This window comes from Cloeon dipterum, chromosome 3, assembly GCF_949628265.1.
Source record: "Cloeon dipterum chromosome 3, ieCloDipt1.1, whole genome shotgun sequence".
NCBI classification, from domain to species: Eukaryota; Metazoa; Arthropoda; class Insecta; order Ephemeroptera; family Baetidae; genus Cloeon; species Cloeon dipterum.
The window spans coordinates 24,365,517-24,392,317 of record NC_088788.1 but is presented as its reverse complement, the minus strand read 5'-3'; the positions used below and the strand labels follow the sequence as shown (position 1 = coordinate 24,392,317).

The 26,801-nt window shown below is 37.4% G+C and overlaps 4 protein-coding genes and 1 long non-coding RNA gene across 8 annotated transcripts; 4 read left to right on the top strand and 1 right to left on the bottom strand.

The window, feature by feature from the left end:
* Positions 1–4,458: 4,458 nt before the first annotated feature.
* On the top strand, positions 4,459–9,498 carry LOC135938722 (sodium-independent sulfate anion transporter-like). The gene is made up of 10 exons (XM_065482605.1): positions 4,459–4,819; positions 5,918–6,113; positions 6,191–6,411; positions 6,917–7,088; positions 7,143–7,307; positions 7,999–8,160; positions 8,256–8,399; positions 8,460–8,605; positions 9,024–9,191; positions 9,285–9,498. Exons 1-10 carry the CDS (start codon positions 4,580–4,582, stop codon positions 9,477–9,479), a joined length of 1,809 nt encoding a protein of 602 aa, XP_065338677.1. The 5' UTR covers positions 4,459–4,579; the 3' UTR covers positions 9,480–9,498.
* Positions 9,499–10,545: 1,047 nt separating this feature from the next.
* LOC135938720 (sodium-independent sulfate anion transporter-like) lies at positions 10,546–15,645 on the top strand. Of its 3 annotated transcripts, none has more exons than XM_065482600.1 (13): positions 10,546–10,733; positions 12,104–12,336; positions 12,949–13,144; positions 13,209–13,429; positions 13,497–13,674; positions 13,737–13,898; positions 13,953–14,114; positions 14,165–14,308; positions 14,366–14,511; positions 14,586–14,756; positions 14,809–14,965; positions 15,019–15,221; positions 15,463–15,645. In XM_065482600.1, the coding sequence occupies exons 1-12, from the start codon at positions 10,691–10,693 to the stop codon at positions 15,123–15,125; spliced, it is 1,920 nt and encodes a 639-aa protein (XP_065338672.1). In that variant the 5' UTR covers positions 10,546–10,690; the 3' UTR covers positions 15,126–15,221; positions 15,463–15,645. The 3 variants fall into 3 exon arrangements, with proteins under 3 accessions (XP_065338672.1, XP_065338674.1, XP_065338673.1); XM_065482602.1 differs by lacking the exon at positions 10,546–10,733 and adding an exon at positions 11,807–12,004; XM_065482601.1 differs by lacking the exon at positions 10,546–10,733 and adding an exon at positions 11,808–12,047.
* A 1,686-nt stretch (positions 15,646–17,331) lies between these two features.
* On the top strand, positions 17,332–20,347 carry LOC135938721 (sodium-independent sulfate anion transporter-like). Of its 2 annotated transcripts, none has more exons than XM_065482604.1 (11): positions 17,332–17,583; positions 18,024–18,219; positions 18,284–18,504; positions 18,561–18,738; positions 18,798–18,959; positions 19,021–19,179; positions 19,230–19,376; positions 19,438–19,583; positions 19,638–19,808; positions 19,872–20,025; positions 20,085–20,347. In XM_065482604.1, exons 1-11 carry the CDS (start codon positions 17,416–17,418, stop codon positions 20,201–20,203), a joined length of 1,821 nt encoding a protein of 606 aa, XP_065338676.1. In that variant the 5' UTR covers positions 17,332–17,415; the 3' UTR covers positions 20,204–20,347. The 2 variants fall into 2 exon arrangements, with proteins under 2 accessions (XP_065338676.1, XP_065338675.1); XM_065482603.1 differs by having other exon boundaries at positions 17,343–17,583; positions 19,872–20,028.
* LOC135938724 (uncharacterized) lies at positions 18,870–20,579 on the bottom strand. The gene is made up of 4 exons (XR_010574690.1): positions 20,430–20,579; positions 19,230–20,150; positions 19,012–19,179; positions 18,870–18,957 (listed from the first exon to the last, which is right to left on the bottom strand). It is a non-coding gene; the product is annotated as an uncharacterized LOC135938724 (long non-coding RNA).
* On the top strand, positions 20,572–26,195 carry LOC135938719 (sodium-independent sulfate anion transporter-like). The gene is made up of 12 exons (XM_065482599.1): positions 20,572–20,708; positions 20,900–21,154; positions 21,531–21,726; positions 22,083–22,303; positions 22,377–22,557; positions 22,617–22,781; positions 23,550–23,711; positions 23,783–23,923; positions 24,116–24,261; positions 24,748–24,924; positions 25,089–25,242; positions 25,450–26,195. The coding sequence occupies exons 1-12, from the start codon at positions 20,598–20,600 to the stop codon at positions 25,494–25,496; spliced, it is 1,956 nt and encodes a 651-aa protein (XP_065338671.1). The 5' UTR covers positions 20,572–20,597; the 3' UTR covers positions 25,497–26,195.
* The last annotated feature ends 606 nt before the right edge of the window (positions 26,196–26,801 follow it).

Below are 26,801 nucleotides of genomic sequence, written 5' to 3'. Positions count from 1 at the left end.
GTCAAATAAATTGCGCTCGCATTACTTATTTTCCTTATATATTATACCCCCACTCTAGTCGGGGAGAATTTGGAATTCCACCACAATCCTGGAGGTTAAACTCTCCCAGCCGACGTTCTGTATGATAATTTCCATCAGATTGGCTAGTGTTTCTGGGACCATTTGTCTTTGTTCTTGGGTGAGTTAGGTGACAACTACTGTGTTTGCGAGTACTCCTTGTGATGAAATTGCTCGCCTTGTCTACCTTGCTTGAAACAAAAGGACGCGTGTTTGTTGTTAATGTTTGTGGCTAATGAGTGCCAATTATGAGAAACTCGTTCATGGATCACCTTGCTAATTTGCAGCTCCCAAAAAACAACTTGCTATGCCAATTTTAACTAACAACCTGACATAGATTTTTTAAAGAATGAAACGCTTACAATTTTTAATTCCTTGTTGCTGTCAGCAGTTCTAGTGATTTATTTTTTATGTTATTTGATGAGTTCTGTAACTTTTATGGAGCGCATGACAAAGTTCAATCTATCTTTTAATCGCACGTTAAAAATGCCTCCCTGTTGATTTTTCCCATATTTATTGCAATATTTGATTGCTTTTGTTATTAATAAACAACATAGCATTATAAATCATTGGTTACATGGATAAGTTACTCTCAATTACTAATCTTTTAATTAATATTCTTCAAAAAACAATCATAAATGATAAAATTTTGATATTGGTAAAATTTTACACTTAAATTAATTTGAATATAAAAATTTACACACGCCATGTTTAAGTTAAGAGAGCTGATGGAATAAATCCTTATAAGACTTAACTCAAGAACTTAAACTTTGAAGTGACAGTTTTGTAAAGAAAGTGGTGTTAACAGAGTTTGGAATATATCAGAAACAAATTAATTAATCTTAATATAATTTAAGTTGCCCTGCTGATCCGTAATAAACCAAATTTTGAATCTAATTTAATTCTTACTATTCTACATAAAAATAATATATTATGATGCAAAAGATTAATTAGGACTTGCCACCGTTGATTTCCTAATTACTTTGTTACTATCCTTTAAAGGCTACTGATTCTATGTACGTATTATGCTAATCTATTTAATTATCCCAGTTCATCCCTTGTAGAATATCCTTTATCACAAAAGCTGTAGACAACATTCCCGATGAAGCCAATTTACACGTAGTTAAATGTATGCGTGTGGAGTAATTTCCTCTTCACGCATAAGGGATGCTGGAGTGTAACGGGGTGTCTGATGCAAATTGGTCGAGGCTATCAACAAGCCGAACTTCCAGTCGAGTTTTTCTCTCAGCACAGCATCAATGACTGACGCACGCAAATTCATCTTTTTTCGAAGCACACATACACACAGGTTGCCTGACGTCACACCTGACTATAGCGTCCTGCTGATCGCTGGCTCTGTAATTGGGACTCATCCCCCGCACGCTAATCAAGTCGGTTCTCCGGGGACTGAAACTCTTTTTAGACGCGCGTGCTTTCTTTTTGCGAGCATGCACGGACCGAATGACGTAAAGGTCAACGCCACCGCCGCTGATGCCGTATATTCCAAGCTGAAAAGTTTCTTCCTGGTGCCATTCCGCAGGTGCGTGGTACGCCAAGGTGCAGGTCGAGGTCGCCTGCCGTGCCTAGCGTCGCCAAATTCATTGTCATCCGGCACTTCGATACCTGGTGACATAATAAATTTTAAAAGCAACTGTGTGAGGAGGAAAATGCAACACACTTTATTAGAGATCATCGGAAAACTTGTCCTCTAATTACTTTTTGATTATTTTCTAAATTAAAATTGTTTAAAATAATGTGTTTATTCTTCTTCTCTTTTAATCTTGCTATGTTTTTTATTTTAATTTTAAAATTAGCGAGTCATATCATTTTCAGCATTCAATTTGACCCTAAACTCCTTACTACTACTTATATTTTCAAATAACCTTTAATTGTTATGATAGATTTGATTGAGCTATTTAAAAAGTCACCTTTAAAAAATATTCGGAATAAATAATTTAATTAAACGTAAAAACTAACTGAACTAAAATAACATATATTTTGTCTAGAAAATAATGAGAAAGACCATGGCGCGATATTTTTTTGGATACAAAACACAGTTGCAAATAAATTTCCCACAATGAATGTACATTAAGGAAGTTAGAAAATTGTCATTTGCTCAGTGCAGAAAGTTAGTTTTTATGTGCATTTTTTCTTTTTGACAAGCAAGTCTCCTATAAAGATTAATTACGAGCTTTTAATGCTTCCATTTAAATATAAAACCACACATTTATTTATCAAGGAATTTAAAAAAAATCTCAAAAGCTGTCCAGCTCATATTCTCAATTAGCACACGAGACTGAACAACCGTCAGTCATTTCCTGAGGACATATTGACAAGGCCGTTACGCAGCTTTTTGCTCAAACAAATTTGCGTTACGAGCCGCATGCGAGAGCAGAAAAAGCAATCGGTGCGAGTGGCGTTTGCTGTATTGGAGAGATGGCTCGTGGCTGGCACATAATAGCTGCGAGAGAGGCTGCAGTGTGCCAGGCCGCGGGATCGATACGCAAGGCCACCACTGAACTCGTTTCACCGACGGGACGAGGGTGGGTGTGTACCCCACCGGTGCTGGCCAGATGATGCGTTAATGCTCTTAGATTGAAAATAATTTTAATCATTAGCAGCCGGGCGAATAGCAGAGCCAGATTGGGCTGAACGCCGCAATCAATATAAACGAGGGGAAGTCACTCATGTCAGTTGCTAGAGGTCTCAGCCAGCCGCGCTGCACCGCACCAAACGGCAAATTTTGGGTCACGTGGGCAGCCGCCAGCCGCCGTAAATCAGGCAAAGCTGCGCCAGATTAAAGGATCAAAAATTAAAAAGTGCAGGAGAAAAAAATGTCACCCAGGTCTGCAAGCCATTAAGCTTTATCAAACTTCACACTTAAAATTTTGTCAGCCGCGTCATCCGCCAGCCGCCGGGCAAAAAATTTGGAGCCAGTCCCGCCAGTCGCCGCCTTAAACCTCGCGGCTGAGACCTCTAGTTGCCGGTGTTTCCAAAGGTTTCAAAGTTGAATGACGCTATTCCCCTTCCAAGGAATATTTCCGTCGCAATTAGAGATTGCGTAATGAGTCTAGTAACCTCACTTGAGAGATACATGTTTTTACCTCATTATTTTGTTGAGATGAATTGGGAAACGAAGGTCTTATTAATAATCCTAAAAATCTGATAATTAAATTATATGCAATGCTCGTTAGTGTGTTCATAACATCTGAGAGCCAATTATAAACCTATATCGTTATGTGTTATTGTGCTACGTAACTGAATGATCATACTGCTTCCCTGTTATAAACAGAATTTCCCATGAAAAAGTTGCTATGGGCCGCTCTTTCCGCTCCTCCAATTTAGTTACGATTCTGCGAGGGGCGGAAAGTTTGACAGAAACCTTTGCATAATAAAACTCCCGTCATGCTCACGTTTTCCACCATTCAAAAGTTTGCCACTGCGAAGGCGGCGGGAGACATTTGCTTTTCAATCCATAAAAACTTGCACTCAAAGAAGTAATTTCTTTTCAAAGCTTTCAGGGTGTGGGTTTTCACCTGCGACGAGTGTGGTGTTGAGATAAAAAAAACCGGAGTGCTGAATGTGAAGTGATGCCTCTTTTAAATAATTCAGATAATAAAAACGAGGTACACCATGCGCAGGAAAAGTAAGGTCACAGCAATTGGTACTTAATTTGTTTTCGTGTGCATCCTTCCAGACAACATGTTTTGCTTAAGATAATTATCAATTTAATCCTACACCATATATGACTATCGCCTTTTTTGCCGACGGGGAATTAGTTTAATAGGACTCAGCAGCCACAACATAATAAACGGCTATTTTGAATTATAGTTGGTCAAAGACTTGTTTTGAACAGAGCTACTTTCCAATTGACCTTCCTCTAAATATTTTGCACACTAAAAAAATTAGCCAAAGCTCAAAACAACTCGTTCGGCAACAACAAGAGGAAGTTTTAAAAGGACACTCTCTTACCTTGGATGTCAATAATAAAAAAACTCATCAAATCGATCATACTCGCAGTCTCCCAGGTAAACATTTTAGCTCCGGCCATCGACCCTGTTTACGCAGAATGCCGTTGAAGGGCGTTATTCAAGAGCCCTTATCAATTTCCCTGTTGCGAACTTGATTTAATTTTCTGCGGAAATGGGCTGGCAGAAATATAGCACACACTCAAAAGATGCTATTTATACATGCTGTAATACTGAAAATAGACAGTCAATTAATTTGAATGGTGAATAAGTAATGCTTATAGCTCTTCCAGTTTGTTTTCTACGCATATATATTATTTAGCTTTATAGCACTTATGGCTTACAGTAAAAAAGTAGAGGCCGATATGATAACTTCAGCATGCAAACGATAAACCCTTCCACCCCCACGACATGCTACTCACACGGCTTGGAAGATATAGCGAGGTATAGCTTGGCTGTGACAAGGACGCTCAGCTGAGTATATTAGATTCCAATTCCGAAGAGAGCCAGCTGAAAAGGAATCGCGCGCCCAACACGTGCGAAGAGCAGCCCACATGGAGTTGTACGATTTCAAGTCGGACGAGCGGCCCTTGAAGGCGCGCGAGTGGCTGAAAGGGAAAGGCCACTCGCTCAGCACCAAAAAATTTTGGCTCCGGAGATTTCCCATCGTCGGCTGGCTGCAGTCCTACACGCTTTCCATTGCCTCCCATGATTTGCTCGCAGGGGTGACAGTCGGCCTGGTCGAGTTACCCAAGTGCTTGGCCGCGGCAATTTTAGCAGGACTGCCTCCGCAGGTTAGAGATTCTAATTTGAATTTTTTTATCATTCAAAAAGCCTGAGAGAGTTTGGCAATCTTTCAGCAGACTCACCTTAATATCAAAAGATCGCAGTATTACAATTGTAATTGAGGCAATTAATGGCAAAATTGGCTAACACGTAAATGGTGTGAAATAATTTTTCTATTTTTTTTTTTTGAATGCGAGGTCAAGCGTATGTGCATTCGGTGGTCATGGATTTTTTCACAAAGTTTTTTAACTGCTTAAGTCTAAGCAATTTAACTACCGTCTCATACATTATTTTTAGCTGTGGTGAAGGGACCACTTTGACTTTTTCGTAATGAACCAACCTCGCCGGACAATCCGCACAGGTATACAGAAATACAAATAAATTAATTATCTTACACCACTTACATGTTAGCCAATTTTGCATTTACCTCAATTACAAGTAATCGTGACAGCAGTATAAATCCCAATAATGCTTTTGGAAATGTTCAAGTCAAGGAAAATGCAATTCCTAGCGGCTACACCAAAGGAGGGAAGAATTAATAGGGAATTACAAGATCTTTTATAAACAGATCCCTACGCTGTTGTCTCTAAAGATGACATATTCAAAATAAAAATAAGAAGATACGATACTTAAACCGAAATTCCTGAATTTTGATATTGAATGAAATTATCATTTTTGGGATTTCTAACAATTTATAAGTTGGCATATACGTTAAAAAATTCTAAAAATTCATTTAATTGCATCATGAATCTTATCGCATCTCTTAAATAAAAAATGATAATTAATGATAAACATTCAGACACAATGCTTCGCGAATCGACTTTGGAAATCTGAAATCTTGATAGATTTGTTATTGACTTGTTCTAATTCAAAGATATCAAAAGCTTACACTTTTAATGAGTTCAATATTTTATACTTATAAATCAGTTTTCCTTTTAATTTTAATTCTTGAATGTTTCCGATAGAGGAATTTAAATAAAATGCAATAGGAAAAGAGAGTTAAAAATTAGTAATTATTGATTGCTATTTTTTAATTTTATTAAAAGCGATGAAGCCACACAAATTTTTGTCAAGTTACAACAAGATTCAACCTGCTTGAATTTTAGTATGGCTTATACTCCAGTTTAATCGGATATTTCGTCTATCCTCTTCTGGGCACGTGCAAATTCCTCAACTTTGGCCCAACGTTGGTGATTTCTATGTTGATGAGCACTTACACCGATAAATATGGCCCTGACGGGGTCGTGCTCATCGCCTTCCTCGCAGGGGTGATGATCACCATTCTAGCGCTTCTCCAACTCGGTTAGTACTAATTTCGAACCACAAACAGTAATTTTCATCGACTTTTATCAAGTAAATATTACTATTTCTATTTGCAGCTCCACTCGTCGAGTTTATTTCTTATCCTGTTACAAGTGGCTTCATGTCGGCTGGGGTGATAACTATTGTGTTAGGTCAGCTGGTAGCGATGGTTGGAATAAAAGGGTCAACCGTCAACGTGATCAAAGCCATTGAAACTTTCATCATTGGAATCGACCAATTTAACATGTGGGACCTGGTTATGGGTCTAGTGTGCGCTGTGATCCTTCTGGGAATTTGGGTAAGAATACCAGATAAGTTACGGTTTTTTAATGTATTTTTTAAATATCTACGATGGGAAGTGATTAATATTTGACCTACTTTGACACGTGAAAGAAAATCTGATTTTCAAGCGGATAAAAATATATTTGGGATCAAATTTAAAATATTTAATTAAATGAGAAATACAGAAAAAATGTTTCCAAGAAACGCGTGAATATAGCTTTTCTTGGAAAATGTGGAGCATAAGCCCTCTAAAAATACACAAACCGATATTTCAAGCTCCCATGGGAAATTACAAACCGTATTCTTGCCACGTTAGGCAACCGGCCGTACACGCGTGAGACGCCTGTTGTATCGATCTTAGAATGATTTACACAATGAGTATTTTTGAAATTACGCACACGTAGTCTCGTTTCAATCAACATTTATAAATATTCGTAAAAATATAATTGATATTGAAAACGAAGAGATGATTTTCCAAGTTTCCTTTCATTTTATCAATATGAAAGTGATTTACTTTTTAGCACCTTGGAGAAATTACTGAGAAAGCGATAAATCGGACCAAAGAACCAACTGGTCGGCAATTATTCCTCAGGTACTTCTCGATGGCTCGCAATGCAATTGTTCTGATTGCCAGCATCGTATTTGTGGTTATCATGATCACGACCACAGGCCAATCCCCGGTGGGAACGCCAGGTGAGCTCAACAGCCAGCCAAAGGCATCACAGTGATACATAAAAAAGTTCACAGAACAAATTGAAGAGGGATTTCCTCCTATCCGTCCACCAACATTCCAGCTCCAGATAGGCGACGAAACACTGTCGTTCGCACAAACTTTGTCGGAACTTTCGGCGCCTCTTTTTGTCGTTCCTCTAATCCTGCTGTTGGAGTTTGTTTCCGTTGCTAAGTCGTTTGGTAAGAAAAAATCCATACACAATATATAATGGTCGACTATATATTTAATATTTTGGACCCCGATGTGACATTAATGCGTCTTTTGTAGTGTAATAATCGTCATTTTTTTCGGATCATGACTGAATTATCAGTAAAGTTAAGACCCGTATGTAGTGCGGGTCTGATAATAAATAGTTTCTAGACTATTCTCACACGAAATCTCATATCCTAGCCGGAGAGAGAATATTTTGTTCGACTGTTGTCGTGCGAGGTTAAAGATGCAGTGGGGGAGAAAGTTCAGTAAGGAGTAAAGGTGCAATGCTTATCACACACCTTTTCACTGTCACCTGGCGATACTGGTTTAATGCGAACTAGTTTCTGTGACAGTATTGGCGAGAAGGCGCCACAATAAATTTCAATTATAGCAGAATATATTGTCCTTTTTCAACGTTTAAGATTTTTTATCAATCAAAAGTTCACCTCATTGGACTTTAATATGTATATAACATATATGTAGTATATCTGCCCAGTATATATTGTTATTAAATTAATATTCGCCTTCACTCGAGCCGCGTGCACAGGTAGGCAGAAAAGGGTATGCGGTGTCTTGTTGCATTAGATTTAATTTTAATACTTTTTCTGATATTTCATCGTAACTAAGGAGAGTAAAAAAAAATAAGAAAATAAGCAATTCTATTAACTTCCGCTTCAGCTGGAGGAAAAACGATTGACACGACTCAGGAACTTCTGGCTCTTGGTCTCACTAACATTCTCGGCTCATTCGTGCAGTCAATTCCTGTCTCCGCTTCATTTGTCAGATCAGCCGTGAATGTCGCGTCTGGCGTAAAAACTCCAATTAGCAATCTCTACACCGGTAAGACGAAACATCCAGAATAAATCATGTCTCTCATTCTTGGGAGACGGGTGGTTATAATCACTACACACTCAATAAATGCCACTCATTTTCAGGCGGGATCATGTTGGCCGTGCTCGGAGTGCTGGCCCAGTATCTTTCCTACATCCCCACGTCGACCCTAGCCGCGGTCATTATCACTTCGTTGTTACCTCTTTTTAAGATACCTCAGGTTACAATGGCCTGTTTCAGGAGCTCAAGTAACATGAGTATTTTGCTCCCATCAGCTCGGTCATTAACTCGGCTTAATTACCTCACAGAAAGAGATCTGATCCCGATGTATACCACCTTCTTCGTCGGCTTGTTTGTCAATTTGACTTTCGCAATCTTGTTTGGCGTCCTTGTCGACCTGGTGTTTATCCTTTATCCGACGGCTAGACCAAAGCTCATCATAAAATCGTGCAAGGTGAGATTAGCTTGATTAATGCACGAGGGACGACATACGTATTTAAGCGGGAGCATTACATCAATTAATTGCACGTTTATCACTCTGCAGCGTGGACTTTATGGTTTACATTCAGTGTCATAGTTGCACTTACTAGCAAGCATATTATAGCTGTACAAGTTTATAAGTAAATTACATTTGCCTTTGCAATATGTTTGTAAATATTGCATCGGTTACTGCAGTTCTGTGTGTATTAGTATTTTATTAAAAGAAATTAAAAGAATGAATCAGTGATTACAATTCTTAATGCAAAAATAAATGCTGGTGTTCTGGAGGGTGCCTTGATTATTCGGGCAAATATTTGTAATTAAATCTAAAATTTGAGTGTTTTGCTCAAAATTCTGTTATGAAAATATCACAAAATAAATATCTTTACTAGTTTCCAGACATCGGAGAAGCACTTCTGGTAGTGCCAGATAAGAACCTCAGTTACTCTAATATTGAGTTTACGAAGCAACACATCATAAAGAGCGCTGGAGTAACAAAATCGGATATGATCGTGGTTGACGGTTCCTTCGTCCACGTGCTTGATACGACTTCGATAAAGGTGCGTTTGATTTTCGTATCTGCAGTTTCTAATAAATCAATCTGTAAGCTGCACCTAATTTGATAAATTTTTGTGTGCCTTTTTTCCTCGCAGGCATTGAAGGAAACAGTCGGATTCTTTCAATCATCCCAGAAGAAAATCTTATTTATGAGTTGGAGAAATCACGTTAGAGATCAGTTCGTCAATTTTGACGACAACCATTCAGACTTGTTCATTCCGTCGGTCTCGTTTACTGATAAGTACGACGTGCATTTGGAAGATCAAAACTCTCTTCAGGACATTTATTAGGGATAAATTGCATCAAGAACTGGAGGTGAAAACGTGGCCCCTTTTTATTTATGTTCCCTGGCTAAAAGTATACCTATAGAATTAAAAACTTTTGTGTGCAACATTGTCTAAATGGATTTCAAATACCTTTGATCTCAATTGTGGTTCTCAAGTAAAATTTTCGCGATGGTAAAAAATAACAATATTTTCTTTTAAGGAGACGAACGCTTAGGATTTTTGCTTCACGTAATAATTTATGGCGCTCAAGCTCAATTTGCGGGAACCACTTCAAATTAAAAAATTAAAGACCTGACCTGTGTGCAATATGTGTCAAAATAAGGACAGTAAAATATATTAAGCATAATGTGTGACATCAAATGTTTAAAGAAAAATCATTTCAAGTGCAACCATTATGGAGAAGTGATAATCGGCTATGGTACTTATGAAGTTTACACCAAAAGTGGCTGATTAAACAGCATGGTGTTTTGCAAAAAACGGTATAAAGGTGAATTGAATTGATATGAGGGAATCTCCACAGTGTCTAGCGCATAGTCTATCATCACTTTCCTATTGAGTGTGGAAAATTTTGCTCTCTTAAAAGAGCGATAAGATTTGCTCCAGCTTCAAAATCTCGTCATGCGAAGTGACGTGAATATGTTATTTGTGATTGCAACGAATTCAGAGATAAGGCCCTCGCACTGACTACTTTATCTCGATTTTGAAATACAATCGATCAGGGGGACGGAATGGCTGATTTTACAACAAATATTTCACATCATTTACACAAGAAAAAAGAGAAAATAAAAGGGTTAATTGTCAGTAAGTCTCCCTGCGCATCAATTATTTATTTCTCGAACTCTCAAAAACTCGATTCACGGACGCTCAAAGACTCTGCAATTATATGGATGTAAGCCGTGCTGAGGCTTATCGCTAACTGGAGGCCACTGGAATCGCAATCAGCACTCATTTGGTGGCCAACTTTGGTTCGCTCCAGTGACGACTGGTCGCAAGCGAAAAAGGTTTGCTCGCCTGAGGGGGGACGCGTGAGCGCGATGTGGACCCTGAACTTGAAACAGAGCCGTGGCACGTTGTGCTGCATTATTGACGGGAGACGGATCCCTCGGCGGGCGGGCGAGCAGTGCATGCATGCAAATTCACTCAGCGTAACCACAGATTACAACACACCTGCTGGAAGGGATAGACACTCTTAAACGAGGGACTGCACCTTAATCATGTCAGTCCAAACTGCAAGTTACACCGCCATGCATCTATCCGGTGAGTGGTCATCTAAACTTTTTATAAATAATTAACTGTGCGTGATCTTTGTTTATTCCCACTTTTATTAAAGAAAATAAAATGTTAATCACATAAAAATTACTCTGTCGGAGGATCAATAACTTTAATTACTATACATTCACATAAACATATTAAAAAAGAATTGAAACAAAATTAAGTAAAATTAAAAGGCAAGAATTGTTTGTGTATATGGTTAGGGTTTGTAATAACCGTAATAGAGTATTTTTTGCAAGAAAGGTTTTGATCAAGCGCGGCTGGCTTTTTTCTACGCAAAATATAAAACAACCATGGGTTTTCGGGAACTATTTAATTGATATAATTAACGTTTATTTAATAGGATCAATCTGAAGGAATTAATTTTGCTTTCATAACAGTATAGACATTTTGTGCAAAAGATAAGTAAAATTTGATTGGATTTGTCGTCACTCCAGATCAGCTGGAAACGACTGGTGCTCGGTTAAAACTGGTAAAAACGACGCGTATCCACTTGTATGTGTGTTAATAACATTTTATTAATACCACGCGTGGCACGCGCCCATCTTTTAACTATGAGTTTTAAAAGTTGAATTCTGCAGTAATAATTATTAAAAAGCTTGTCGCAGCTTGTCACAAAAATAAAATAGTTTAATAAGCTTCTCAAATTAGGAATAAGGCTATCGGAATTTGATTAGATTTAGTATTTTTAATTTTTGTAGCAAACTTTCTGATTAAGTTGATCCCTCAATTACAAAAAAGTTATACTTAAATCCATTCAAATTTCGATATAACTTACAACTTTGAGATCATTATTGTAGTTTGTATTTTTACCTTAAAAAATAGAGGTTATATGATTAGAGGTATATACATATTATGTACCTAAAATTTTATTTATCGCACACATTCATGTATACAAATTTTTAGTTGTTAACTTAAGTTGTTTGAAATATTTTCAAATTCAAAATATTTTTTCGATTTTTCCTTACAGTTTATTGAATTAACAGAACTCATTATCATAAAACATATCAATATCAATTGTAACAGAAGATTGAACATACAGCTTCACTCCGGGACTGCCCGTATCTTGTCGAGGGGATACAGCTTCCTACATCTGTCGGAGAGCTCTTGAACTCTTTGGGACCGACAATAACAAACATTTTTTCAGGCAAAGCGCTTAAAGCATGTGAGCAAAAGGCGTAATTCATAAGTATTGCTCATCGTATTAAACCACACGCTCAAACTGGTCCTTCAAAATCTTTATTGTCGTCACCACGGTGCTTAATTGAATTGTTGATGGGACAAAGGGTTTCGTTTCCTGTTAGTTTTTGTGTGTCAAAGCTCGCTCGTTTTTAACCTTGAAAATTTTTTCTCAGGTACCAAACAGGATGCGCCTGCAGAAAAGGCAAAGAAATCACACCGGTGGCTTAAACGGAACAAAATGAGTTGTAGTGCGGCTTTGGTTGAAAAACGGCTGCCCATTATTGGGTGGATCAGGACCTATGACACCTCTTGCTTTGTGGCCGACCTGATAGCTGGGTTGACAGTCGGTCTCACGGTCATTCCGCAAGGTATGGCTTGCGCGGTTATAGCAGGTCTTCCACCGCAGGTAAATTCTATCTAACTTTTAAATAATAAAAAAGATCACAAAATTAAAAGGGATTAGTTTACTTCGTACGAAAATGCATTTTAAATTTGGATTAAGTTTTTAAAATGAAATATCGAACGTACACTTCAGTTCGTATAATCACTCATAAATGTGTGCGAAAATATTAAAGCACGTAAAATTTCTGACTCTAAGGCCGTGTATGATGTTTTTACAAATCAAGCCCAGAATATTTATTTAAATAGGAATCCTATTTTTACTTCGAAATAAAAACTGTTATATCTATTAAATGCGTTAATATTTCAACATATTGGAAACAATATTAAATTACTCAAATAGCTCAACGGGCTGGGAGGCGCACATGCACCAACTCGCCACTTGCTAGCCCCATGTTATCCGCTAGCTAGTGATATTGGGACTCACTGCGATCAGCCCATGGGATGTGCTGAGCAGAGTTTAAAAAAATGATATTAAAAATTATTGTTTTATAAAAACCATAAAATATTAATATCTGTCACGATTAAATAGAACAATATTTTTAACTTTTCAATCGCGTCAAAGAGAGTAAAAAAGAACAATGTCAACGTTTAATACGTTTTTATTACGATTTTACAGTATGGTTTGTACTCCGCCTTCATGGGCTGCTTCGTCTACATCTTCTTTGGAAGCTGCAAAGACATAACAATCGGGCCAACTGCAATTTCAGCTATGCTAGTGAAACCTTACGTTGACAAATTCGGACCCGACGTGGCGGTAATGATTTGCTTCCTGTCAGGCTGTTTCGTCTTTTTGCTCGGCGTATTCCAACTAGGTATGCGTGTTTCATTGTATGAAAAAACATAAACAAATTAAATCTGTTGCTGTTTGTGCCACAGGATTTCTGGTCGACTTCATATCAATGCCTGTGATAATAGGATTCACATCCGCGGGTGCAATTAGCATTGCTTCCAGTCAGGTCGCAGCTTTGCTCGGAATTAAAGGTGGTGGACACACTTTTCTGGAATACTGGATTAAAGTTTTTGAAAACATTGAAAATACGACAATCTGGGATCCCGTCCTAGGATTTTCGTGTATCGCTATTTTGCTATTTATGAAGGTATATACAAATTCTTATAGCGTGGTTAACACTGGAAGAGGGCAATATTTTCTCTTTTTCTTTGCAGTATATGACAAATTGGTTTAAGCCAGCAGTTCCAAGATCTGAGATGACCGTTGGTAAAAAGATTTGGACTGGAACGCTAAAATACCTTTCGCTTGGGCGCAATGCGCTGGTCGTTTTGATCAGCACAGTGATTGTGTTTCTAATCATGGAAAATGGAATTTCACCGGTCGCCATCACAGGTTTTCTTTTCTCTAGGCTCTAGGCTCAACGTTTTGCTAGTTTCTGAAATCTGTTGTAACAGGTGACATCGAGGAAGGATTTCCTGATGTCGGCTTTCCCAATTTTGAAGTGGTCTACCAAAATGAAACACTGCCTTTTCCAGAGGCCTTTGCTGAGCTCTCCTCAAGCATCATCATTCCATTTGTGCTAGTGCTGGAGTCGATCGCTATAGCTAAGGCATTTGGTAAAAAAGTGTTCATTTAAGCATGAACGAGAAAACTGATTTTACCCTCATCAGCAAACGGGAAAACTATTGATGCGACTCAAGAGATGATCGCTCTTGGTTTGAGCAACATCGTTGGCTCATTTTTCCAGTCTTTTCCGACTACTGGATCTTTTACAAGGACTGCTGTGAATAACGCTTCAGGGGTGCGAACACAATTAGGTGGACTCTATACAGGTACGACTTAAAAAAATCGAAAGGAATTGGAAAACAAAAGTTTTTTACAGGTGCTGTTGTATTGCTGTGTCTTGGTTTGTTGACCTCCACACTTAAGTTCATGCCGAAAGCCACCCTTGCCGCCATCGTCATTTGCGCTGTGATATTCATGATTGAAATCCATGAACTAACAATGTCTCTCTGGAAGTCAAAGAGTAAGTTTCAATGAAAATATGCCAGAAACGGGAATAATTAACGCTTATAATATCCAGAAATTGACTTGATTCCTCTCTACGCAACCTTTATCTCGTCGCTAATTATTGGAATAGACTACGGCATGATGATCGGAATTGGGGTCAACGTTCTATTTATCTTTCACGAGGCGGCTAGGCCGAAACTATCAATGGAAACGTTATCGGTAGTGTTGAAATTTTTTCCCTTAATTGGGGCATTGTGATTATCTAGTGCTCATAATGTTCAAATATGTTAAAGGTTTTAAACAAGGAGGTGATTATTGTCAGCCCAGACAGAGGCATAACATATCCAGCGGCTGAGCATGTGAAAGACATAATTAACAGACAGTCTGCTCAGCATGTGGGTTCAGACTTGCTGGTTGTTCTCGACGGAAAGAGAATTTATAGCTTGGATTCAACTGCTGTCAGGGTATAAATTTGATTACAAGACACCAATCCAAGTCTCATTGCTGTTCTGGCAGGTTTTGAAATCTCTTCTTGAAGATTTAAGAATAAAGAATCACTATATTTACTTTTGGAACTGGAACAAGCAAATAGCTGACATCTTTGTATCTTTTGATGGTAAAGATAGCGAACTGTTTAAATTTGATTGCACCGTGGAGCAACTAGTATTGAACGGTAAGAAGGAAAATACACAAACTGTAGTTTCTTATCTGTTGCGCGCAATTTAGATGAAGATTCGTTGGTCCAAACGAGAAGAAGAAGCTCCAGTGCTTCCTCATCGACCTCTTCAGAATCGACCGAACAAGCGTGGACAGAAGAAAAAATGCAAGTTTGAAAGTCAGCAGCTTAGATTTTTGTGATTTGTAGATCAAAATAGTTATACTATATATATACATTTATTTATCAAACAATGCAGATAACGCGTTATTTTTTAATTTCGTTTATTAAACACCTATTTGTGTACAACAGATTATATTATATAACAGAAAATTGTCAGGGCAGTCATTTGGCAGGTAATTTTGCTGCCTGGGTCAGACTCATCTGGTTCTTGTCACAGCTTAAAAAGTGATAGAAATCCATGCTCTTATCACAAAGTTTACAAACACAGCCTGGAAGAGCTTCACTATGAAATTCTTTAATTTTACACAGCAGATCGTGAAACGCGTTATTTTAAAACTTTATTTGTGCATCCAAGTGAGAACTGAAGACTTTGGAAAGTTAATGCTAATATAATTATCAGCATATAGGAGAAATAGATACAAGAAAACGCGTGATAAGCTGAAAACAGCAACACAACAATTATTGTAATGATGAAAATAAAATTACATGGCTTTACAGTCTATATTTTTGCTAAATCAATCAGTTTATTTTTCGAAAGTCACATCCAAAAATTACGAGATGATAAAAACGATAAATTTTTAGTCCTGGCTAAAAATTCACTGAAACTTCATTGTTAAAAAGACATCTATATAGAATGTCATACATTTCACATTGCGTAGCATGAAATAAATTTTCAAATTATTTTTCGTCAAAATTATTTTATTGTAATTAAATTATTTTTGTGTGAGTCAATTTTGCCTTTTGGACAAATGTGTGCTTCATTAACAGAAATGGTTTAGTCGGTCAGTTTCTTTGAGAGAAAATTCGAAGAAAAAAATTGTTCATGGGGAGTGCAGCAGAGTCGAGACCCGACGTGATAGCATCAGGTAGCAGAGCCATAGTGATAATCCTCTGCACACATCTTTGTTGTCTAGTCGCCAGAAGTATTTTTAGTATTTGATCATCATTTTCATTTCGAAAATTTTGGTCAGTACATGACTTGCTGCAGAGCATCGAAAAAATGATATAAATTTGTTTCATGCGCTATATGAAGTTCCTATACTTGTCACTGATTGCTACAGGTAATGTTTATTTTTCTGAAAATATTTAAACTTATGTGTATTTGAACGAATAATAGACAGTTAAAAGAAAATCAAGTTGGACATTCTTAATGAAAATAAAACACCTGACCTGAAATTGTAATTAAAAAATATACCAGTTTTAGCTGTCATTATATATTTTATAACCCAACGTCGTTTGACGGCGGTTACTTCCAGGCAAAAAATAGTTTACAGAGAGGGGCGAGCATGAGAGAAATGCGTAGACCCTTGATAAACTTGAAACGACGCTTGCACTTGTGAGAGAAAAAATATTAACAGATGAGAGAGATCAGACTCGAGGTAGACTCAGATTGTAACAACACTGCGTGGAGGAGAGACGCTAACGACGCTAACTAGCACGCAGCAGTAGTAAATACACATTTTTTTGCTTTCAGTTTTCAGTTATTGCCCCCATAGAGCGGGTGAGTGATTATCTGCACTCATTGCTTGTCTTTACAGGTGAAATTCAATTCAATTCGGTTTTTCCTCAAAAATAAGTCTAGCAAATATACAATAAAATTTCGAAATCGCAGCCAAAATTTTTATTTTATAATCTCATAAAATAGAAATATAAAAATGTTCGGATAATTAAAGCAACGTTGCACCGAAGATATTATACGCAAATAAAGTTAAAGTCCAATGTTTGTTAGTAGGAAAAAGGCAATTCGGCTTCTAACTAAATCCAGCAAGTGTGTGTATATATAATATAGGAGCGCAGTTTTAAAAAAAAATGTTTGGAAGATTCACTTAATTTTTTAACTTCCGATAGAATAAAAGATAAAAAACCTGCTATAGAGGGGACGCATATTTAACGATGTCTGCAGTAGCAGTGGCAGTGCAGTTATTCTCTCCACATTAGCCGCGTGATCCACTCGCTTCATTCTTCATTGAGGTTGAGACTAAACTGCTTCCTACATCTGTCGGAGAGCATTTAAACTTTCTTAAGCTGGCAATAATCGTTTTTTCTAACAGTCTTCGGGAGCAATAATAAGAGCTATGATGTAATTTTCGATATCAAATCACCTGCAGGTATTCCTGAGTCATTGACGTTGTGGCGCTTTATTGATCTGTTCAATAGGCTAATAAAGTGCGTATTATTTTTTGTTAGGATTTGGCGTTTTGAAAGGTACTTTTTCTGTTAATTTCAGGTGCCAAAACGTCTTTTCAAAAGCTCTTAGGCTTTTCGCTTAGTCTGGAGGAAACAAGATGAGTTGCGGTAGTGGATTCATGGAGAAGCGGTTTCCCATAATAAGGTGGCTCAGAACGTATGACACCTCCTGCTTTTTCGCTGATCTCCTCGCTGGATTAACAGTTGGTCTCACGGTCATTCCGCAAGGCATGGCATGTGCGGTTATCGCAGGTCTACCACCGCAGGTAAAGTAATTTTTGCATATATATTATACATTGTGTACTATTCCAACCGACGGTTAGCAATATATATAGTTTTATGTAAAATTATAAATAATGCAATTATGAAACTTTCTTGCTGAATAACAATTTATAATTTTTTTTTTAATTTTACAAAAATATAATTTAATATTATTTTTAATAAATAACAATTTTTTTTTGTTTTATTATATACAACGTAAAACATAAAAAACTAAAAATAAACTTTAAAAAATATAAAATATATTTAGCAAAAAAATATTCTTTTTTTAAAAAGTTCTTAAAATTAAAGCAAGAATTTTAATAACTGTAAAAACAATTTTAGTAGCACAAGTTAAAGTCGTCTGGATATTAAAAGTTAAGTTCATTGATGCAAATCATTTTTTATAAAAATGCCTATATTTTTTTTTAATTTAGACATTTTTCAGTATGGTCTCTACTCTGCATTCATGGGAAGCTTTGTATATATTTTCTTTGGGAGCTGCAGGAACCTGACGATTGGGCCGACTGCAATATCAGCAATGCTAGTAAAACCATACGTTGACAAATTTGGGCCTGACTTAGCAGTATTGATTAGTTTCATGTCAGGCTGCTTCGTCTTATTGCTTGGCGTATGCAAATTAGGTTTGTGAGATTTTTATTTTAATTGAAAGAACTATGAAATGATATTTAAAAATCGTTTGAACAGGATTTTTAGTTGACTTCATCTCAATGCCTGTAATAATCGGATTCACCTCCGCGGGTGCAATTAGTATTGCTTCCAGTCAGGTCGCGGCTTTGCTCGGAATTAAAGGTGGGGGCCACACCTTTATTGAATACTGGATCAATGTATTCAAAAACATTGAAAATGCTACTATCTGGGATCCAGTCCTTGGGTTTACGTGCATTGGAATTTTGCTGATTTTAAAGGTTATTCACATTAAAATATCAAATTTCAATTTGTTGAATAGTATTTTTAATGGAAGAACGTGCCAAGATGGAGTAAGCTGGCTAGTTCAAGATCTGAAATGACTGTTGGAAAAAAGATTTGGAATGGAACACTGAAGTACCTTTCGCTCGGCCGCAATGCACTGGTCGTTTTGATCAGCACTGTGATTGTGGTTTTAATCATGGGAAATGGGGATCCACCGGTCGCCATCACAGGTTTCTTTTTCTCTGAGCCAAATTACGTTTTACTGACTATGAAATTGGTTGCAATATAGGTGAAATCAAGGAAGGATTCCCTGATGTCAGCTTCCCCAATTTTGAAGTGGTCTATCAAAATGAAACACTACCTTTTCAAGAAGCTTTTGCGCAGCTCTCCTCAAGCATCATCATACCGTTTGTGCTTGTGCTGGATTCGATAGCAATTGCCAAAGCATTCTGTAAAATGAAAAATAATACATTTGCCATGAATGAAAAAATTTACACTAATACGCTTTTAAGCAAACGGAGAGTCAATTGACGCGACCCAAGAGATGATCGTCCTTGGCTTGGGCAACATTTTGGGCTCGTTTTTCCAGTCCTTTCCTATCACTGGTTCTTTTACAAGGACTGCTGTGAACGACGCTTCTGGTGTGCGAACACAATTAGGTGGCTTATTCACTGGCAAGTCTTTGATATTTTCAATTGAAAAATAATTATAATAAGTGCACTAGGGGCTTTTGTATTGCTATGTCTTGGATTGCTGACCTCCACGTTGAAGTTCATGCCGAAAGCGACACTTGCAGCAATTGTTATTTGCGCCGTGATGTTCATGATTGAAATTCACGAATTGTCCATATCTCTTTGGAAGTCTAAGAGTGAGTTGTTTAGAAACTATTAAATATATAATCGTGTTCATTGAGCACGTACTTTTTTCAGAAACTGACTTGGTACCTCTCTACGCAACCTTCATCTCTTCTCTAATCATTGGAATAGACTACGGCATGTTGATTGGCATCGGAATCAATGCCCTATTTATCTTTTATGAGGCGGCTAAACCGGATTTGTCAATTGAAAAAACATCTGTAATTTATATTTATTGGTTTTCCCCTGGTTGGATAAAAAATAACCGTTGATAGATTTTGAACACGGAAGTGATTATTGTAGCCCCTGACAGGAGCATAACATATCCATCGGCTGAATATGTGAAAGATGTAATAATTAGACAGTCTTCTCAGCACTTGGGCTCCGAATTGTTAGTTGTAATTGATGGGAGCAGAATTTTTGGCTTAGACTCAACTGCTGTTAAGGTAACTTATTTTTTATAAGTATCAATATCATTCACGATTTATGTATGTATTAATTTTTTTCAGGTTTTGAAATCCCTACTTAAGGGATTAAAAACAAACTATCATTCTCTTTGTTTCTGGAATTGGAGCAAGAAAATATCCGATATTTTTGTGTCATTTGATGGTAAAGATGTCGAATTGTTTAAAAGCAATTGTACGCTAGAACAACTGGTATCAAGTGGTTAGTTGAATTATCCATACTCAAAGTGCCAGCTTTTTACCCTTGAGTATGTTTAGATGAAGGCACATCGGGTCTGACGAGAAGAAGCTCCAGTACCTCATCATCAGCCTCTTCTGAATCGACTGAACACACATGGCAGAAGAAAAGACTTAGCAAAATGAATATATCACAATAAGTTTAGAATTACTTATTTCACTTGTATGCAAATCGAAAAAATTATTTAAAATTAAATCAATTTTTGCATTTTAAGCGTGCAGTCAGCAGAAAATTTATAATTAGTTATAAAGGAATAAATTTTAAATACGCGCAATTTAACAAATTTACTAACTTTCATTCAAGCACACCTCTGCGGTTACATAATAATTGATAGACAACAAAATTGAGGGCATTCAATCTCTTACCGTGCCTTGAGATAGGTTATGGCCCCAGAGCTAGCTGACGGCGAAGCCACGAAATTGGAGTGGCCCCCGCACATCGGACGAGCGAGAGTTATCATTATAGCAATTGCTCGCGGTTGGGTGCTACGCTGAGCTATTGTGCGGCAGTGCTGTTTGCGTGTGTCTTTATAAATGTATTCAGGAGGAAGAACTTTATCAGTGATAGTGCGCACTCCGCAGTCGCACCGAGCGGTAGCTTTTGACACACTGAATGCAGAAAAGGCCGACACCGGAGCACTTGAGGTATATTTTAAAACGATGGTGTGCTTTTCAAAGCCCAAATATAACAGATTTGCCGCCGCGACTCTTTGTCATTGACACTGAGCTGAATTGAAAATTTTGGCGCTTTTGGCAAACACATATTTTAGTTTCTAAAATAGGATTGTTTGACCTTTTACAATATTTATGATTTTCCTCTTTTTCTTTTGGGTCAGGACAAAATGCCCCGCTCATATGGAGTTTCAAACTCGTCTAAACGCTCGTTTGGAGACGGTGCCGGTAAGAAGAAAGCACAGTGTTCAACTGACTGCAAGGTGGATACACTCAAAAAGCGTGTCCCTGTGATCTCCTGGTTGCCACGTTATCCGCTCAAGAACATCGTTCCTGATCTAATTGCCGGTTTCACCGTTGGCCTCACGCTGATTCCACAGTCCATGGGCTATGCTGTTCTTGCTGGGCTCGAGCCACAGGTTGAAAAGCATGAATCACATAAACAAGTTTCATCACAGACTATAGAGACAAGATGTTTTTTCCTTTTTTCAAGCTCAAAATCTATTGAACATTTCATTTCACTTCGCACGATATCCGTATCTGAGAAATTTTTGTTTACGTTATACTCATTGAATGACGGCCGGAAATTCAATTTTAAATCAGCAAGATGCTTGGGTTAATTATTTTATTTAAATATAATCAGAAAGAAAATAATGGCAAAACCGGTAATGTAGAAAATAATTTATTTATTTTATATATTAATGCAAAATTAAGGTTGTTAAATACATCCGTCATGAAGTCAATAGGATGTTAACAAACTAAAAATCTCATGCGCAGTCTTCAATTTGATTCCAGTATGGGCTGTATTCTGCATTTCTTGGCAGTTTTGTGTATATTATTTTTGGCACCGTTAAAGAGGTGAACATGGGTCCTGCGGCTCTCTTGGCGTTGCTCACATTCAACTACACTCACCACCTGGGGCCACAGTTTGCAGTTCTCTTATGCTTTGTAGCAGGATGCGTGGAGCTTCTCTTCGGGATTTTGCACTTAGGTAATTGTGTTTATGAGCCCCCCACAGTGTAACTGCTATAAAAAACATTTAGCATTCCTGGAAACGTGTGTTTGACTGAAACTGCGGACGTGTCGTGTTCGCGAATTTCATGTGCCCTGAGCACAGCATCTCTGTGATTAATGGTCCTTTTGTTTGCAAACTAATTAGTCCAAAACAAATATTAAAATTTGTCATCTGCATATCTATTTAATTTATTGCTTTCTTCTGACTTTGCATTTAGGTGCAAATCATATGCAATCTCGGAGATGACGTTACTTGTTATTTCTGCATTTAAAAATGTTTTCTCAAGCACCAGGCATTACTATGCAAATGTAAAATACGATTCAAATTTATAGGATTCTTGGTAAATTTCATTTCTGCACCCGTGGTGTCTGGATTTACTTCTGCGGCGGCTTTTATGGTAGCCAGTGCTCAAGTCAAAGGTCTGCTTGGCTTGAAATTTGATGCTGATTCGTTCGCCAGCATTTGGACAGCCGTATTCAACCACATCCACGAAACGAAGCTCTGGGACGCAGTGTTGGGTGGTTGTTGCTGTGTGTTCTTGCTAACTTTAAGAGTAAGTGGGCTTTTTGTAGCCCCCTTTGCCACATATTGTGAATTCAATTTTACGAATAAAAATGTGCGCTTAGTTCTTTAAAGATAGTTTCAAAGTGGAGGAAGGGCGAACTCCAACATGCTGCCAAAGGTTCATAAGAAGTTCAGTCTGGTTTTTGTGCACATCTCGGAATGCCCTGATAGTTTTGATTTCCATGGGAATCGCTTATTATTTCCACTACAACTACGAAGAAGTAGTACCATTCATGTTGACAGGTAATACGACATTTTAGAATTTACACTGGTGGAACAAGAACAACTAAAATTGATTCTAGGCAAGGTGGAGCCAGGTCTTCCACCGTTTGCGTTTCCTGCTTTCTCCACCGAAGTGAACAATCGGACCTTAAATATTTTTGAGATGGTTGGTGAGCTTAAATCCGGAGTGATTGTGGTACCTGTCGTGGCGATCATCGCTAACGTTGCAATTGGAAAAGCATTTGGTATGAACTATATTTTTACACAAACAAACAGAAATGGAGAAAAACACAAATTAATTGCACACACAAATTTCTTCTATGGTTTTGACACATTCGTAAAATCCGCCTGATTGTGAGATATTCTTTGACACCAACAAAACGATTTTTGATAGACTTAATTATGTTTCCTCACAATTCGATTTATATTAAAGATAAGGAAATTTAAAAATAAACTATTTCACCGCTTGCATTTGCATTGTGATAATGAAGCTATATTAATCCGACACTCAAAACTCGATTTTGTACTTGTCTTTTCACACAAATATTTACATTGTGGCGCCTGTGAAGGAGTGTCTCAAAATTATTTGTGATATCATCATTCACCTGTCTGATTCATTTGTGGGGTCATCGTTTGAATGGAATTTTCCAGATTTGTTATTTCATAGTGTGTAAATCTAGCCGATGACAAAATCTCAATAAAAATACGAATCCTTCTTTTGCCATTTTAGATTGGAGATAATGTTGAATATGAAATTTTTGTGATACATATTAAGTTTATCCCGGTTATACTATTAATTTTTGGTTTTTAAAAAAAATATTACTTTTTAAACAATGCGATGCAAGTTTTAAAATCAAAGCAATATATATATATATAAGCAAAAAATAAATTGCAAAACAATTAATTGATAATCTCACTGCAAAGATCCGAAATATGAATTAAAATTAAAATATACAAAAGAAGCCAAAGAATGAACTAGATTATGAAATGACGAAAATATCTAAATTCTGCAGCAAGTGGGCAGATTCTGGACGCGACGCAAGAGATGGTTGCTTTGGGACTGTGCAACATTGCCGGATCCATTGTTGGTTCCATGCCAGCCATGGGGTCATTCTCGCGGAGTGCGGTAAGCAACGCGAGCGGAGTTCGAAGTCCCTTGGCCGGCCTTTACACAGGTGCAAACTCACTTTTGGCTGATCAATTATGGCAAACAACACTGTATTATCTTCCATAAATATTTCGACAGGTGTGATGGTGATTCTCTCGCTCAGCCTGCTCACCCCCTACTTCTACTTCATCCCCAGAGCCACACTCGCCGCAGTCATTATGTGTGCGGTCATTTTTATGGTCGAGGTCGACAAAATTGCACCTATGTGGAGGAACAACAGTTACGTACTATATCTGGTTTTCATCATTTCTCAATTAATTTTTTAAGCGAAATTTAACAGCGCGTATGAATTGCAATTCTAATTGGGCAACACAAAAATGCTTTTTAAAATAAATAACGAAAAATGAATAAAAGGTTTTGCAAAAACATTGGAAAAAATATTAAACATTTCTCTGTGTCTGTATATTACAGAAAAGGATTTGCTCTCATCTTTGGCCGCTTTCGCTGCTTGCCTTGCTCTGGGAATGGAAATGGGCCTTGTCATTGGGGCCGCTGTAGACATTTCTTTCCTACTGTATTTCAGCGCTACGCCCAAAGTGAATGTGGACACTATATCGGTACGTTTACAAAATTAAAATTATATAATATCTCAAAATGAACTCTCTCTGGCTTAAGATTGGGATTCTCAATTAATGTTTTGTTCCAGTGTTTGTCGAGAGGTTTTGACGTTTTGTCAGCAAATATTCAATGCAGAGTTATTATTAGATATTGAAAGTTTGCCTGAATCATTAAGTAAAAAAAAATTATCATATATTTAAATACAGTATAAATCCTAATCATATTTTGAATTAACAGAATGGTGACTTTAGGATACTCACAAATATTCTTCACTGGGACTTTAAATCTTTTAATTTAAAATGTGCAAAAATCAAATCACTTCTATGATTGTGACAAAAATATATTTCCCCGTCTTTTGAAACTCAACATGACCAAAGCTATATGACATCTGTTTTTGGTAGCTCAACCCTCGACCCTTGACCTTTCAAAGTTATATCTTCACCAACTATTTCCTCAAATCAACTTTAAAATCGATCAATTTGCAGAGCGCGTGTGGGCCCGAGTACATATTGGCAACTCCAACGCAGGGATTGCTGTTCCCAGCGGCTGACTTTGTGCGAACGCAAATCCAATCTAGCCTGGCCGACATTGATGAAAACAACCACTTGCCAGTCGTGATCGACTGTAGGAACATTCAAAAACTCGATTGCACGGCGGCGCAGGTTAGAATTTAATTTTGCTCCCTTAATCGAAAGCGTGGTGCGCTGAACTTGGCAAGCCATCTCCTCTGCGTTTCTAATTCAAGCCTTCCATTATTTTTTTGCAATGAGCTGAAATGTAATTTCCTTCATTAACCTTTCCTCGCGTTCTCTGTCCCTCGCGCCAGAGTTTGGAAGCTGTCGCTCGCGACTGCAACAAGCAGGAGCGACTTGTCGTATTCTGCGGCATGAAGAAGAGCGTGCTGTCAATGATGATGGGAATCTGCAAGGAGAGGATCAAGCACGCATCTTCGGAGAGTGAGTTGACATCGCTGCTGAGAGGTGTGTTGACCAGTAATAAGTTTTCTAGCTGGGGGGACCTTTCTTCCAATGATCAGGACAGACTCAAAGATAATGAGTTTTACTGAAGAGTCTGTTGTGTAGTTCAAATTTTATGGATTGAAGGAACATAATAGAAATTTAGGTTTAAGATAGATATATAACTATTTATTTTAACTAGGTTAAAAATGAGCACTTCTTTTCTTCCAGGAGGAAACTTTAAGTCTATGAGGGAAACTGCACTACTTTTGAGATGATTTTCTGCACCTTTGTCGGAGATATTATATCGCACGTGAAGATATAGCACAGATCTGAGGGCACAATTCACGCATCACAAAATATCCAATATTCAGCCACACAAAAACTTTGAATCATTTTTTGCATGCACGCTTTCGAAAAATGTAGCTTTAACAAGTGCACACGGTGGCGGAAGGAGCATATATGTCAGTTGAGAGAAGATTGCATAGATGGCAGGGGAATTAGCTTCACTCTCCTCCACAATTCAGTCCATATTATATTCCTTCCAAGGCTCTGATGTTTGGCTCGAAAACTAATTTCAAACCGAAACTCCCAAGTCCTTGCAGATGCGCCGATCGATAGTTATTGAAAAATTAGAAGAGTAAAATCCCTACAAAAAAGCGAAATTTTCCAGTTCTGTTCATTTTAGAGGGTAAAACTTAAAACGCCTGTATATTTATGTGTCATTTTCCTTCATGAATGAATTATGTTGCAATAAAATTATGACAAACTATTACAAACTTAAAAAAAGATTTTTCCATCTAAAATTATGGGTACACAGTAAATGAAAGCTAAAATTATGCCCAACAAAACTATAAAATAATATTATAACAAAATGAAACTTTTTGAAATTATTGGCAAACTAAAACACATATTATTGCATGCTTGTTGTAATAAACGACTGTCAAAGTTGGATAATCTTTGCAGGTCTAGTAGAATATGCGATTTCATTTTTTAATAATAAGCATCGCAGGTAAATTTAAAAAGTACGCATTACATGTAGTTAGCGAGAGAGTCAACTTTTTTCTGAGCTTATATAGTCAAACAATCCAAATAATGATTGTTTAATCAATACCATTTTTTAGGCTCATAAATAGTTTTGGGGGAAAAAATATTGAACTATGGGTATGATTTGAGCCATTTTTCTTTTTTGGATAAGTTAATCTCTTTCGAAATAACGAACACGTTGCGTAAAATCTGTGTCACCGAACGAATAGCATGAAGAATCCCAGTCCAGAAAAGGACCAGCTCGTGAAACTGCCCCTGCACTGGGGTCTGTTATTCAACTGCTATAGCTATCATTCCTGTGAAATTCATTCACGCATGCTTGAAATGTGTATACCAGCAATTAACGAATCAGGCTATCAAACGAATGGACTCGTCATCAATGCAAGATAGTCACGATTTAGGCACATACTTCAGCTCGAAATCCTTCCCAAAAGGTCACTTAGACTCTCACGTTTGCAAGTGCAAAGCATGATCTCAACAATACGAGCTAACTTGTCATCGAAAATTAGCTAATCATTTAATTTTTTTAAATATAC